The sequence below is a fragment of the Eublepharis macularius genome, chromosome 17 (genome assembly GCF_028583425.1).
Source record: "Eublepharis macularius isolate TG4126 chromosome 17, MPM_Emac_v1.0, whole genome shotgun sequence".
In the NCBI taxonomy this organism is placed as follows: Eukaryota; Metazoa; Chordata; class Lepidosauria; order Squamata; family Eublepharidae; genus Eublepharis; species Eublepharis macularius.
In genome coordinates this window covers 9571143-9586742 of record NC_072806.1, presented here as the reverse complement: position 1 = coordinate 9586742, position 15600 = coordinate 9571143, and the positions used below count along the sequence as shown (strand labels likewise).

The 15600-nt window shown below is 46.1% G+C and overlaps 1 protein-coding gene across 1 annotated transcript in view; it reads right to left on the bottom strand.

Annotated features, from left to right (window-relative positions):
• Positions 1-15600, bottom strand: part of PLCH2 (phospholipase C eta 2) — a 390171-nt gene that overhangs the window by 45953 nt on the left and 328618 nt on the right. Inside the window, exon 12 of the mRNA XM_055001428.1 lies at positions 12118-12276. Coding sequence (XP_054857403.1) covers positions 12118-12276 — 159 coding nt within the window. The remainder of the gene's footprint in view (positions 1-12117; positions 12277-15600) is intronic.

Here is a 15600-nt window from a genome sequence, read left to right as displayed (position 1 = left end):
TTAAGACTAACCAACTTTACTGTAGCATAAGCTTTCGAGAATCACAGTTCTCTTCGTCAGATACACGCATCTGAAGAAGAAAACTGTGATTCTAGAAAGCTTATGCTGCAGTAAAGTTGGTTAGTCTTAAAGGTGCTACCGGACTCCTTTCAACTCTCTAACAAGAGACCCTGTCAAAAGGAAAGCAGAAAAAGGATGCTAGCAGATTTGTTTCAGTTTGATCTCCATGGATCTGTCTGCATTTTTGCAGTGTTATTTGCTCAGCTCTGCCAAGATCATCAGCAAAAACCTACTTAGAATCACATCTGATTTGCTTATTTGCCCATAGCCTTCCTGAATATGCCTGAATCTACTCCTTGCCGTCCATGGACCACTTTGGAAGCTCAATGGGAGAGGGGAAAGAGACTTGGAGACTAAGGAGCAATAATTCAGCAGACTGGGGTGAAGCCTAGTGGCACCTGTGGCTGTGGAAGAGGGCAGGGGATAATGGTACATGCCTGGTGGATCAGGGGAGGAGTCAGTTGGAAATGGGGTGGAGCTAATAGCTACAAGACCTGACTAAGCCTGGATCGCTTGTAGAATTAGTTCAAGCGGGCTTAGACTGGAACAGGACTGCACTGTGAAATCATGAACCTTCCGTTCAAGATCCTGTTGATTTCAATCCACCTAATCTCAAATCAGGTCTCGGCTTGCATCTTGATACCCAGCTGCTGGTGGGCTGGTTCACTTAAAAGTGAACAGATTAGTATTAGTTTGCTACAAATGAGGGACCCACAACGCCCTGCTGGGGGAAATCTCACCTGCCCCCTTGCTGTTTCCCCTACTTGCAATCTCTCTGCTTTCCTCCCTCCAAGTTCACAGGGCCTCTGTCCTTTCCCTGCTTCCCTCCCTCGCTCTCACCTAACTTTTCAGGTTCCCCTCTCAACTTCCTCTTTTTTTCCGGTTACCCATTTCTTCCCCCTTCCATCTCCTCCTCCTGCTCTCCTTTGTATCTTCTCCCTCCTCTCTCCAATGCCCCCCTATCCTTCCTCCCCTTTTACTCCTGTGGGTTAAAAGGGGTTGCCAGCTTCCAGGTGGTGGCTGGAGATCTCCTGGAATTACAACTGATGTCCAGGCAATAGAGATCAGTTCCCCTGGAGAAAACGGCTGCTTTGGAGGGTGGGCTCCATGGCATTCTACCCTGCTGAGGTTATTTCCCTCCCCAAATCCTGCCCTCTCCAGGCTCCAACCCCAGGCTCCACCTCCAGGAATTTCTTAACCTGGAGCTGGCAACCCAAACTGGTTAAAGCAATCCAAAATAAACCGACAGAAACCCATAGTGATGCCATTGAAACATCACTATGCACAGTCTGCAAAAAAACTTTTTGAGGCAACCCTCAAATGTTTTTCCAGTTTTCACCTTTTCCCCGCTTCGTTTGGTAAATGCTACATGGCCTCACTGTGTGGCTTTTTTAAACATCCACACCCTGGGGACAAGTCTGGAATTAGATATATGATATAAGGAGTGCAATTTTTAATGCTCTACTGATAGCTTGATAAACAATAAATTAAGGTGAGGGTGCCTCAGTGATGGCAAATTTATGCTACAGGGCAAAAACTTAGGTATAAATAAAATGGTTTATGCATGTGGTGCAAAGAATGTGGTAAGACAGAACATTTTTTTCTTCCAAAATTGCTGTAACTCAGAGGCACCCAGTGAAGTTGACGGGCAGGTGGTTCAGAACAGAAAAAAAGAAAGCAGTCTTTTCACACAATTAACTTGAGGAACTCATGGCCATATGATATAGTGATGGCTTGAAAAGATTAGACAAATTCACGAGGGTCAGGGCAATGGCTAATATCTGTGATGGTTAAACAAAACCCCCACATTCAACAGATTAGTTTCAGTTCTCTACAGAGCTGCTGTAACAGAGCGGTTAAGTGGTTGGGTTGCGAATCAACACTCTGCTGGTTCGACTCCCAGCTGTATTGAGGAGATAATAATAATATTGACTTTGCTCACCACTCTGAGTTGGCACTAATCTGCCCAGAAGGGTAGTATATAAACACACTGTTATTATTATTCAGAGGCATTATACCTATGAAGACAAAATGTGGAGGAATGACAACCTAGGAAAATTTCAGCCTCTGTGCCCTGCTTGTATGCCTGTCATGTCACAAAGAGAAACAGGATGCTAGATTAGATGGAATATTAGTCTGATCCAACAGGGCTCTTCCTATGTTCTTACATTAAAGGTAAAGGTAGTCCCCTGTGCAAGCACCGAGTCATTCCTGACCCATGGGGGGACGTCGCATCCCGACGTTTTCCTGGCAGACTTTTTACGGGGTGGTTTGCCATTGCCTTCCCCAGTCATCTACACTTTACATTACCTGTTTATTATTTTCAATTTTCGGTTCTCCCTTACTAGGGATTTTTAAAAAGGAAATTAAAGAGAAATTAGGCCAAATTCTAACCATTCGTAAAAGGAACCCCACGCAAAGAAAAGTCACAAATGCACTCACATTGACTTCAACATGTGAAAACACAAATCGGCCGAGAACCATTCTATTGATACCAAAGATCAAATAGCAAAATCAAAAAGAGTCCAGTAGCACCTTTAAGACTAACCAATTTTATTTGCTACCACAGACTAACACGGCTAACTTCTCCGCATCAAAGATCAAATAGGAACGCCAAAAACCATTAACCCCTCTAGAGGGCAGTGTTTCTACATGACAGCTGACACAGGCCGCTAAGAACAGATTTCTGAAAATAAATTGGAGCAGGGGAAAGGACGCTGACAGCTGGTCACTCTCACTGAAGGGTCGTGTATTCCCACATGCACAGATTTCCACCGGCCTGCTCCGTCCTTCACCTTGCAGCTTAATCGTGCAGAGAGATTCTATTGAAAAGACCTGCATTTTAATTTTGTCTACTGTGTTTGATTTGCACTTGTAGATCTATCACATGTGCTTGCAGTTTAGAGAAGCCTGTAAGCTGTGGAAAAAAGAGTAACAGATGTAGTTTAAAAAAAAAAAAAACAAGGGGAGGGAACAATTCTTGGTGTCCAGTTGAAATAACGGGAATCTGGAAATGGTTGTCCAGAGACTGTTTTTGTCCCAAGGACGTAACTCTTCCAGCATAAGTGAAGTCCTTCAAACGGAATGATTTGAGGTGTGGGGCAGGGACAGCCGCTTATCCAATGAGAATCTGGGTCAACAGAACATACCCTTCCAGGAGGGAAGTTAGAACTTTGATAAGATTAGGAAACCCCAGGGACAGCGGGAAGATTCATACAAACGTACAGTGTGGCATTTTTCATGCAAATAATTCCTTGGGAATCACTCAGAAATTCATTTATTAAATTCACATTCCACATTCCCTGGGAAAGTCACCAAGATCAGAGTGGAGGGGAAACTTGCAAAATCAGCTGTATTTAATGCAAATAACTAATCAAATAGGGGCATGTTTTTTTAAAAAAAATAGTGTAATTTGCTTGAAAGGCGATAATGTATCTTATGGTCAACCTTTCCCTTTTTCCTCCCTAGGGAAACCAAAGCACAATGATCCCATGATAAGGGGGGAATATGATCTGAAGGTTTAGGACACATCTCAAGAACCAATAGCCAAAGGAGAAGCATCATTTCACCTGCTCTAGAAGCATCATTTCACCTGCTCTCTGTAGATACTTCAGTTTCCAAGCCCCTGAGCAGAAGAGTTCCCCCTCTCCCCATGGCTGGGATGGGGCATGGCCAAATTCCAGCACCCAGCAAGGCTGGGCAACTTCTCAAGGGCAAAGGACAGAGCCAGTGTCAGAGGTGGGCACGGTTGGTCACTGGCCAAAAGCGGCAGCCTGGCAAATGGCCAGTCCTAAACTGGAGGTTCTGGACCGATCTCCCGTTTTCTAAAGAGAGAAGGGCCTGGAGGCATCGGAGGAAGTACAGCACAAGAGAATTAAGTCCTCTTTTAGCCAGACATCCCAAACAAAGCTGCAGAGAAAAGAGCTTCACTGAGGTGGCTATGATAGGGGGGAGGGCGGTGGCCATGACTGGGAAGGAGGGAGAGAAGGCAGAGCAGTGAGGAGAGGACCCACAGATTCTCCAATGCTCTTTCAAGCTGATGCCCTGCTCGCCTTCTCAAACCACTATCCATATAGAATTTGGGATGGAAGAGAGATTACGTATCATGGAAATGAGCGGCATGCTCTCCCAGGGAGAGCATACCTCTTGCCATGGAGAAGGCGGTGAGCCAAGAGCCAAGAATCCTTTAGGGATTCTAAGATATTTCGCACGGAACACACTTGAAGAGGCCAGAATATCCTGCCTTCCCCTGTGGCCATTTCAGAAATTGTCCCTGCAGATTGTGCAAGCTTGCAGCGCAGTCCAGAAGCATTAGGAGTCACAAACATGACTTGTGAGACTCGTGACATCACAAAGAGCTCTGCAATTCCTGGAAGTAAAGACCAAGTTTTCTCAGAACTTGGGGCCCATCAAGATTGCAGGAGAGAGTAATAGCAATAATAATATTAATAAATAGCATGTTCAGTACTGACACTATCTTCTTGTAATCTTTCCAACAGGCAGGCTAATGTTATTAGCCCCACAATGCACACGGGATTCAAGTATGGTTCAAATGGAGCTACTTGATGAGTTGTGGCAGCAGTGGGATTTGAATGGGAGACTTCCCTGATCTTAGCTATGATGCGACACTAGATTACATAATAGAATGTCCCTCCACATACAAAAGTAACCTCCTACATGTAGAAACTCTGACCTCGATGGCCCAAGCTAGCCCGATCTCATCAGATCACGGAAGCTAAGCAGGGTCGGCCCTGGTCAGTATTTGGATGGGAGACTACCAAGAAAGATCAGGGAGGGTTGCTACATGGAAGAAGACAATGGCAAATCACCTCTGAATGTCTCTGGCACTGAAAAATCCCTTGAGGGTTGCTGTAAGTCAGCTGCATCTGGACAGAAACGTTAAACACACACACAATCACACACACAGAAAAGTAGCGCATCAGAGAAGGCTTTTAGCCACCTTTCATGCAAGATGCTAGCTTTCTAAGAGCCAAATAGATGTGATGGCAGCTATGGGTCCATGACCACAGGAGCTCTTGTTTCTTTCTCCCCGTGTCTTTTCAGTGCCAAAAACAGCAATGGGAGGGCTGTTTCAACACCTGAAAATGCAGGGGGTGGGGTGGGAGAAAGAGTTCTTTGGACCGGATCAGGAGTCTTCCCTTCATGAAATATACAACCTGCTGACCTTCTTTGTGAGAAGTAAGCCAAAATATTACAGGATGAATTTCAGGGCTGACTCCTTGTTGGTGGCAGCAGCTGGGATCATAGCAAGGATTTTGATTGCTGGATAAAATCAAGACAAAGAGAGCCCCCCGGACGGAGCTGCTTAGCAAATCCAGAAGGACTATCCTATGAGTCTTACTTACCAGAAGAGCTTATTAGCTAGCTCCTGGGAAGAGCTCATAAGCTTCCAAACTCAGGTGTGGAGATTAAAACAAAGCTTTCAATGCCTGGATGTCTTTTTCTTCCATATGAGCCTCAGAGATGGCAGAGAATCAATGTGACATGAGAGACACATGGAATGTAGGTTGGCCATCTTGGGAACAAGCAAAGAAATGACGTTCCCTGACTAAAATGTGAGCACAGAAGAAAAGCTCCAACGTGCAAGCCCAACTTAACTCCCCCACGTTCCTTCCTTCCTTCCTTTTTTAAAAAAATGAGACCACAAAAGGAAGAGGGGCATAAACAAGAGTGCAGAGGCATGTGGATTCCAGATAGCCTTGAAAATGGTTAAAACCAAGAGGTATTGCATGCCGTCATTTCTGCAATCACTGGGAAGGACAATATCAGCTCCAGAGAGCCAGAGAAGCCACCTAAAGATAGAAGACTGGAGACATGTAGTCCCCCTCTTGTTTATAAATAAGGTAGTTGCGTCAGATTGCACTGGGAAGCCATTGAAATTCATAAGCATAAGCACAATTTCAACAGGAAAGAAGAGACTTTAAGAATTGAATAGAGCATGGTTTCCAGTCCTGAAAAACACCAGGCTAACAAAATACTCTATACCCGACAATAGCCTGGCAGAGAAGATTACCATATCAAGCACCAATCCATATGCAAAAGAACCTCCTCAGGATACAGTGAAGCCTCCCTCCATTAGCATTCCACACCCTGGGAAACTCTTACAGGATGACTCAGCCCAACCCCACCATCCTGAGTAGATATAAATTACCTGCCAACATCTTTTCCACACTGTGACACTGAGAGACCTCTGTCTTTTGGGTCTACACCTCTGAAGATGCCAGTGACAGCTGCTGGCGAAACGTCAGGAACTACAATGCCAAGACCACGGCTATACAGCCTGGAAAATCCACAACAACCATCGTTCTCTGTCCATGAAAGCCTTCGACAATACAACAAAGTCAGTGTTATTATTATCCCCACAATGCAGCTGGGGCTGAGAGGAGTGGCTTATCCAAGGCTTCCCCCTGAGCTCATGGCAATAGCAAGATTCAAACCGGTGGAGTGCTGATTCACAGCTCAGTCAATTAACCACTATGCTACAGCAGCTCCCAGCACTTATGTTGTGTTTATATGGACATTTGCTGGTTTATTGATGCACAAATTACTCAGAGAAATGCATATATTTTACAGGAGGAAACAGAAAAAAGCTTAAAAATAAAGAGTCAGAGGTTCGCTTCAGACAAGGAAGAAATAAAATCAAAATGGAAATGATTGTGTAACTGTCGGGCAGGTTCACATGATAACAAGCGGTCTTTTAAGTATCCTGGCCCCAAGCCACTTAGGGCTTGAAGGGTGATAACCAATGCTTTGAATGGTGCACAACGCGGAATAAGGCAGGCCACTTTGAATAAACTATGTTATCTATTTCAGATAGACTTGCAGAAACTTGTCGATAAACCCGTAAGATCCATTTCCCCTGCCTGCTGATTTCATTGTAAAAACAAGCTCCTCCGATAATGAAAGGGCAGATCGTCAGAAGGTCAAAACATTGCCCAGCATTTAAAAAGAAAACAATAAGAACCACAGTAGAGTGCATGAAAAATTGCTTTTCATTTCCCCTCTGGGAGTCATAGACCAAAAAAGAAACCATCGCTCGAGATCAGATTACACATGTCGTTTCACAGGCAGACCCCAATTGAGATGCAAGAAGGAGCCATTCATCCCTTCCCTTTTCATTCATGAATGTGGGCTGGATGATGCTTCTCAGTGATGGGACGGCTTTGAGGCAAAGGCTGCTCAGGTCGCAGTGACATGAAAGGCAGAGGGGATTGTAAAAAAGATTGCAAACCAATTAGCCAACTCATTGGCTCTTGTCTGACTGTACCTGCCTGTCCTCTGTGCCTTTTGGCGACCACCACATGTCCTCCCTATGTGGATCAGCCTTTATTAGAACTAGAGAGAGCATTACACATCGCCATGTTAAAGATCCAATATATTCTCCTAGAATGTTTTGAATCAGCTTTGGAGACTCTGCCATTAATAAATTACCAGTGATGGCACTAAGGCCAATTCATCACATAACTTCTTCCCAAAGTTTTTCAGTAAGGTGCAGAATACTCTGACCTGGATAGCCCAGGCAAGCCGCATCTCGTCAGATTTTGGAAGCTGAGCAGGGTTGGCCTTGGTTAGTAATTGAATGGGAGACCTCCAAGCAAGACCAGGTCTGCAGAGGCAGGCAATGGCAAACCACCTGTTAGCCTCTTGACTTGAAAGCCCCAGCAGGGGAATGCCATAAGTCAGCTATGACTTGATGGCACTTTCCACCACCAATGTGCAGATTGAAGCACCACAAAAGGTCAGCCCTTATCACTTATCTGCCACCTTGGCATGGAGGCAATTGAACACACAAGGAAGCTCAAAATAACCAAAATTTCAATTTACTTCCTTGTTACTTATCTGCCACCTTGGCATGGAGGCAACTGAACACACAAGAAAGCTCAACATAACAACCAAACTCTTGATTAGAGATGGGCACGATCCACATTACGATCGGAAAAAACCCACGATAATGGCGATCATGCGATCGTGAATCGGCGGATCGTGCTCGTCCACGGCCAATGATCCAGTGGTCAGGAGGGGCCCAGATCGGGGCTGGATCGGGGCTGGATTGTGCTCGGATCAGGAAGCCAGACACTCAGGCGCCAGCAATCTATTGCCCTGGCAATGGATCCAGGGGAATGCCTGAGCTGTGTTTGCCCTCCTTCTGTTGCCCTGGAAACCCGAATGGAAGCCCAGCTTTCCTTGATCAGCAGGGCTTCCTTCCAACCACGGAGCAGCAAAGCAGTCACCAGTTGGGAGAAGACACCCAGGGGAGGGAGGGGGAAGGGGTTGTTCTGTAGCCATAGGCACTCCAATCTCATCCCTGCAAACCCTGATAGGCAGCTCTGACGGCCAAACACAGACAGCCAAACACAAACACAGATGCCGCCGGCATCACCCACCATTCCTGTATCACTGGGAACAGTGGGGCACCCCTCCGCTTTTGCCTCCACGATCCACGGCTCAGGAACGGGAGATGATCGGCACAGATTGTTAATTTGGGATCATCGTTGGCGCCGATCCATGATCAGCCTCATCGTTAATTTTTTTGGGATCGTGCCCACCTCTACTCTTGATTCACCTCCTTCACCCATTTTTTTCTTCTTTAATTAGATTCTGCCCTGATACTCTTTCACTTTCAATTAGGTTAGATCAAATGTGGATCAACTTACTGGGACCTTTATAGTCCACAATGCATTTTCAATGCTCAAGGCACGTTCAGGATCTCTTTTAGGAGTAACTAACCTATGTTAAGTACTCCAGAGTGTGCACTTTTGCTGAAGAGGAACGTAAGAAGAGTCTTGCAGACGCATCATTACAAAGGCCTCCCAATCCAGCATTCTTTGCAAGGATCTCAGAACCGAGCAAGTTCTAATTGCTCCACAAAATGGGGCAATGATTAGCCAGTGGACCACGATCTACATTCTGCCCATCGTTGACACAGACCAATGGAGCTTCAATGCACGGCCCTGTTTGCAGAAGCCAACCCTTCCCACAGCAAAAGGAGAAGAGGCAGCCCTTCACGCCTTCCCAGGCCCATTATTTTGAGTGCTTTCCTCGTTCACTAGAAGCCAGCCATAAATTCATGATAACGGTGGGCTTTCCGAATGAATTCTCTTCACCAATCACTCCTTGTTCCCTTTTCCTTCCCTCAGGCGGACAAACTCAACAGTCCCTTATTGAGCCAGCAACTGCAGCTCTCCAGGACAGCCTACAGAAAAAGGATATTAATGGTTCTGCACAGGGGGAATAAAAGCAGTTCTCCGTGCATCATTGCCTCTCGCGCATCTGACGGGATGTGCTCAAAAACAACAGGCAATCTGGGCCGACAATAAATATTTATCATGATTAAAGGGGAAGCCAACAATGCCCCATTAATGCTTCCAAGCTCAACAGTCCCCGCAGAGCAAAAAGCAAAGGTAGCGATTCGTCAGGATTAACTGTGATTACACACCTAGCTTCACGGAGGTTAAAAGTTTTCCAAATGATTCTAACAAGGACTGCACCCCTCTGTCAGTCCAAAAATCACAGTTCCCCTAGGAACGGGTTGGAGAAGGTGTCGTTCACTGGGCAAGGTACTCTTTGAGAAGTACCTTCACATTTAGAGCAGGGGAAGGCCACAGCCCTAAGCATAATGTAGAGTAAGGTGGGCAGGTCAAACCCCCCAATATTGCAAGCAACAAAGTGGCTTTGATCCTTTTGGTCAACCTTTTTCTCTGCTTGCCAGGCTGCAAATCTGGAATTCTGATAATTTCTGCAAGCATATAATTCACGAAGCTGCCTCCATCTTGCTCAATATCATCTACGCAAACTGGCAACAGCTCTCCAGGACCTCAGGACAAGAAAAGTCTTCCTAAACATCTGCAATTTTTTACCTGCAGGTGCCAGGGCCCGAACCCGGGACTCCCAGCACCCAAGCATGTGCTTTACCACAGAGCCACGGCCTTTCACGAACGGGATGACAGGGCCTCGTATAAAAATCTGTAAGCCCGATGCCCCATCTCTGGTTGAGTGTGTTCCCTGAGGGCGCTTTGCTCGGCCGACAAAAAACTGCTGGTGGTCCCTGGCCCCAAGGATGTTCACCTGGCCTCAACCAGGGCCAGAGTCTTCTCAGTCCTCCTGGCACCATCCTGAGTAAACTCTCTGCTGGAACAAGGGCCTGCTGGGATTTACTATCCTTCTGCCGGGCCTGCAAGACAGAGATGTTCTGCCAGGCATATGGCTGAGGCCGAAGCGGGGCAAGCTCCTCTGCCGGTCTCCAGTTAAGGGGGTTAGAAAAAAAACTCTTACCCCCAGTTCCTCCACCAAGATATCAATGCTGTCTGCCTACTCCCATCTCAGGGGATGTTTTTGGGCCCAGGCACCACCGGGTTTCTGGCACCCACGGCGATCTCCCACATCCATGTGTGCGCAGCACGCATGCGCCCCCTCAACCGGCGTGATGTCATCGTGATGATGTCATCACGCAGCAAAGCCGGGCCCATTGGCCGGCGGGTGGCTGGGGCGGCGTGCGGAGGCTGCCCACACTTCGCACACCGCCCCAGCCGCCTGCCGTGCCTGGCCCGTAGCTGCTGCCCAGCAGTGTGTGGCGGCAGCAGCAGCTGCGGTGCAGGACTGGCCAGCTGTAGCAGCCACGGGCCAGGGATGCCAGCTTCGTGGCGTGTGCCTCTGCCCCCGGCACCCCCTCCAGCACCCCCTCCAGCACCCCAGCGCCCGCGCCGCCCACCTCACCGCCTCAATGGTGGCGCTGGCCCTGGGCCCAGGGTTGAGCAATATGGATGGCTGCCAAATTATATTGTGTAAACTATTTTTTATGCTTTTAATGCTGATTGTATTGTAAACTTTGGCTCTGAGCCTGTTGGCGGGGAGAGCGGATAATACATCCCATTATCATCATCATGATCGTCATGATCATCGTTGTCGTTATTATTATTATTAATAAAAACAACAACAACAACAATAAAAACAGGTCAAGGTACACTGAGGTTCAATCTCTGTGATCTCTGGGCTGCAACCTGGTAAACATAGTTCAGAGAGCACAGCCCCAGTCAGGCCAAATTTGACTCCCCGGTTGCCCATCGTTTGATCTCCAACATAAAAGTGCTTTGAAGAGTCTAATTCACTACATAAATGTCAGGGATTATCAGTATCTTGCACATTCTTTGGATGGAAGGCAAACTGAATGGACCGATAAGCTGGCTTGTTACCAGATCAATTGACCCTGACATAAGCAGAACAGCTTGGGCCGAACCTTTTCTCCACAGCATACATCCCGTCATCCACTTCCCAAACAGACCCTGTTCTCCAGTGACAGGTGCTTAATTGGAACTTGTTTCCCCTCTGTACAGAAATATTTTTAGAAAATCAGCAGCGAGGAAGGAGCTTGGAAGAAAGCGAGATGCCATAATGTATAAAAAGAAAAAGGCACCAAAAATAAAAAGCAAAAACCACCCAGGAACACATATACCAGAGCATGACACAAACAAAGCCCAGTCCAAAATAGATGGATATTCAGACCTCTGCTGCTCTTTAAAGCAACAGGGAATTGCATAAGGTGTTTGGATTTACGAATAAAAGCAGGCTGTTACTCTGAAAATACAGCTGAGTCTATTCAAGCAGGACACAACCACTAACAGAACGCTAAATGGGAACAGCCCCCCCCCCCACTACACACACACTAAGGCTGGTGCGTGACAACATAAGGAACCAAACTTGAAGCTAGCATTGATCTAGTTTTGTCTTCTCAGTGGACTCCTAGCTTTCTACATACAGGGCTTCTAAAAGGCCACATATATGCCAACTGGTGTGATATTATATCTGAACCATGCCTGGATGTCAGGAAAGTTTGCAGGCTAGCCTCCTCTCCAACGTGCTAATTTTTTAAGTGTAGAGAAGCATTTTGTACATATTTCATCCATGGAGCCACCACCTACAGTCTCAAGTGGTACAGGCTGACACGGAATTGATCACCCCCATGAAAAGCAGACCTCAATGATGAGTACTTCAATGTTCTATTCAAGGCACACTGGATTAAGAACAGTGCAATATTGTCACCTTCTTCTGATCGTGCTTGGAGCCCAGCTTCCCAGATGGCGGAAGGGTGGTGACGGTAAAATTGTTTGGGTCCTCACAGTCACGGATTTTTGATTCCTTAATCAGAGAGTCCAGTTTCTTCTTTGCAATGTTCTCCACTCGTTTCCGATTAGAAGAGGCCTACGAGGAGGAAAGACTGGGTGAGCGTGTGCGGGATGTAGGATGCCTCATTTCGGCAAAGGGAGCCCGACATCTACTAAGACAGTACACGAAGGAGGAAATGAAGAGAAAATGAATAGAAAACCAAAGAAAAGTACTCTACGTGTGCTCCAAACAGACTACTGAAGTATCTCATGCCAATAACAGACAGGTAATTCCATGGGACATACCTATGCTAAAAACACATACTGGTTTCATTTTAACATCCATGGCTCCAGAAAAGACTCTTGGGAACTGCAATTTGGTGAAAGTGCTATGACTTCTTTGTTAGAGAAGTCTCACAAAACTGCAATTCCCAGAATCCTCTTGGGAAAGGGAATGAATGTTAGGCCAATTCCAGATTGTGAAGCAGATATGCCCCATGGTTTCTGCCGTGTACATTGAAATATCATTCTATTCTGTTCACCAGAATGATAAGTCTTCCCAGTGCTGGACTCTGAAAATACCTACACAGGTATTTTGAAAAATCCTTTCATGGGAAGTCCTTTGGAAGGGTGTTTGAAAGTTACTACTCTGGTTGCAAAGGAGTGAACTTTTTAAAACTAGTGTAAGAAGCACGTCACAAAACTTGAAGGAAACCAAAATATGAGAGAGACAGAGAGAAAGGAAGGAAGGAAAAATGAAAAATCCTACGGAGGCAACATCAATTGTGGTGATACATGCTTTGTTACCAAGCCACCGGCTCTCTCTATAGAATTAATTGAGGTAATTGTTTGCTTGCCCAGTATTTAATTATTCCAATGCTGAAATCCTTTGCAAGACAAACTTAAGGTTATTCATTAAATTTGGACAGGCTCATAGCTAAACTTTGTATGAATGGGATGAAAGTGGGGATTAAGAGTACCTGCAGGGTTGGGCATTGCAAGCCGTATTGATGACTCTGCTCAGTTCACCAAAACAGGGATATTCAATAAGTGGAGGGTGAGGCGGTGGGTTGGCCTATGCTTGCCCCACTGTTCGGTTTCCACACGCTGATCAGGCAATTCGGCACAGAATTTATGCACAAAGAAGTTGGATGCTCAATCTGAAACCCTGAAAAGGGGAGGGGAATAGGGATGCTACCAAATTTCGTATCCTCACCATTTCGACTTGGATTAGGGTTTCCAGCCAGGTCCCTTATATTCTCCCAGAGGGAGGGGTGGGGACCTGGCACATACCTTATGTCCATTGCATGCTCCATCTTTTGGGTGCACGCTACAGCACTTGCATGATGACATCACTTCTGGAAGTGACATCATCGCACTGGCCACAGGAGTGCTCTCACACTTTGCACGGGGTCGATTTAGTCCGTTTGGGGCCAAAATCAGCCCCAAATGAAGCGGAAGAGCACTCCTGCAGCCAGCACGATGACATCACTTCCGGAAGTGATCTTAGCTGCCTGCCAGTGGCAGGCGACCTCCGGGGGGGGGGGCTGCCGCCTCCCGTCAATCGCTGGCGAATCAGTGGGCAATGGGGCAAACCCCCGGGAGATTGCCCGCCACCAGCAGGCACCTGGTAACCCTAGCTTGAATAATCCCTGCTTTGATATTGCTTCTCTCTTGTGCAAATCGAACCCAGGAAGCAATTTGCTGACAGTTTTGTAGATTTGTTTGTTGCATGTGTGTGCACATTGCACAGCTTTTAAAAATAACTACAACATACATCATTTATACATGTAATGTATATATAAGGCTGGTTCACCGATACTCAAATAGCATTGAAATGCGTGTTTGTTTTAGGGGGCAAAGTCAATCGGAGAGAGCCCAAAATGACGGGACAAATAAAGATAACCACAACCTTGAGTTGTACAAGAGAAAAGTGAAATTTGGGTTTGGAGATTCAGGAGGAAAATGGCAGAGTTGAGAAAAATTTGAATCCTTCCCTACCTACAATGTACTGGGCTCTAACCTACAGGGAGCTTGTCTTTTCAGAAGAAAACAGGCCCTGTGTTCTTAATTGGCCTCAGAACGTGGTGATTAATGCTAACGGAAAGCAAGCTGTCATTTCCCAAGCTTCTACAAGTGCCACTCTAAAGTGGGGCCAGTCAAACACATCTGGAAGCCCAGGTGCTGCTTGCTGAAAACAGAGAACAAACGAGACAAGACAAATTACCAGCTAATGAAGACAAAGATGTAATGCAAAGGTAGGCCTACATCAGCCATTTATCAGGGGAAACCAAACACGCTGCACAACGCAGCCCCAGATGCCTGGCTCTTCAGAGGCAAGAAAGATTCCTCCCCTTGCACAGCTGTATCTCTTCCTAGTCTCCCCTATGATCCTTTTTAAAAACAAGAAAATAAAATTTCTCATCTCTTGCTGATAAAATTTGGTGTTTGATTTAAGCTCGGGAAGATTCAGACAACACAATTTAGCTGGAGACTTGGGAACAGCATTAGAATTTAAGCTGGTTTAAGCACGAGGGGATTTTCTCTACAGTTTGTGCTATCCCTTGCGGAAAAACAGAATCCTCACTCTGTAGAAAAGAGCTCTAGAACTCTCCTCAGGGGCAAACTCACTTTCCCCCTTGTGAGTGCTCAGTTTAGGATGGCACTGTGTGCACGAAGCTTTTTGTCGGTTCAGCTGCTGTGTAATTTTGTAGGCGTATACATCATTTGGGGGGTGCCCATTTTTGACTAAGGCTGGTTTTTATCTGCATCAGCTGAACTCCGATGGTTTTACGTTGTCATTAGGAGAGTAAGAGGCCGCTCGGCTCCGGCTTGTTCTTGTAATTGTAATTTTATGGCTCGGGTTGTTAAAGTGCGTTGTAAGCTGCCCTGAGGGTCTAGTCATCCATCCTATTTTTATCCTGCCTTTCTACTGATAAGTTCATGATGGCTCATACGGTTACCTCCATTTTATCCTCACAAACACCCTGTGAGTTATATGAAAATGACAGGTTGAAGATCACCAACAGTGCTATCCTATGAAAACATTCCTAGCAGTAAGCCCCACTGAATAGACCTGAGGAGGATTGTGAGTAGTAACAACATTCAATTTATATACCACCATTCAGGACAACTTAACGCCCCTCAGAGTGGTTTACAAAGTGTGCTATTATCCTTAAGACAATCACCTTGCAAGGTGGGTGGGGCTGAGAGAGCTCTGAGAGAGCTGTGATTGACCCAAGTCACCCAGCTAGTTTCAAGTGGGGAAGTGGGGAATCAAACCTGGCTCTCCAGATTAGAGTCCTGCTGCTCTTAACCACTAGACCAAACTTGCTGACTAGACCCGTTTAAAATTGCTTTCCAAGTTAGTGAAGATTTGAGTCTTCTCCAATACTCTGACCATGTCCACTACATCTTGTCA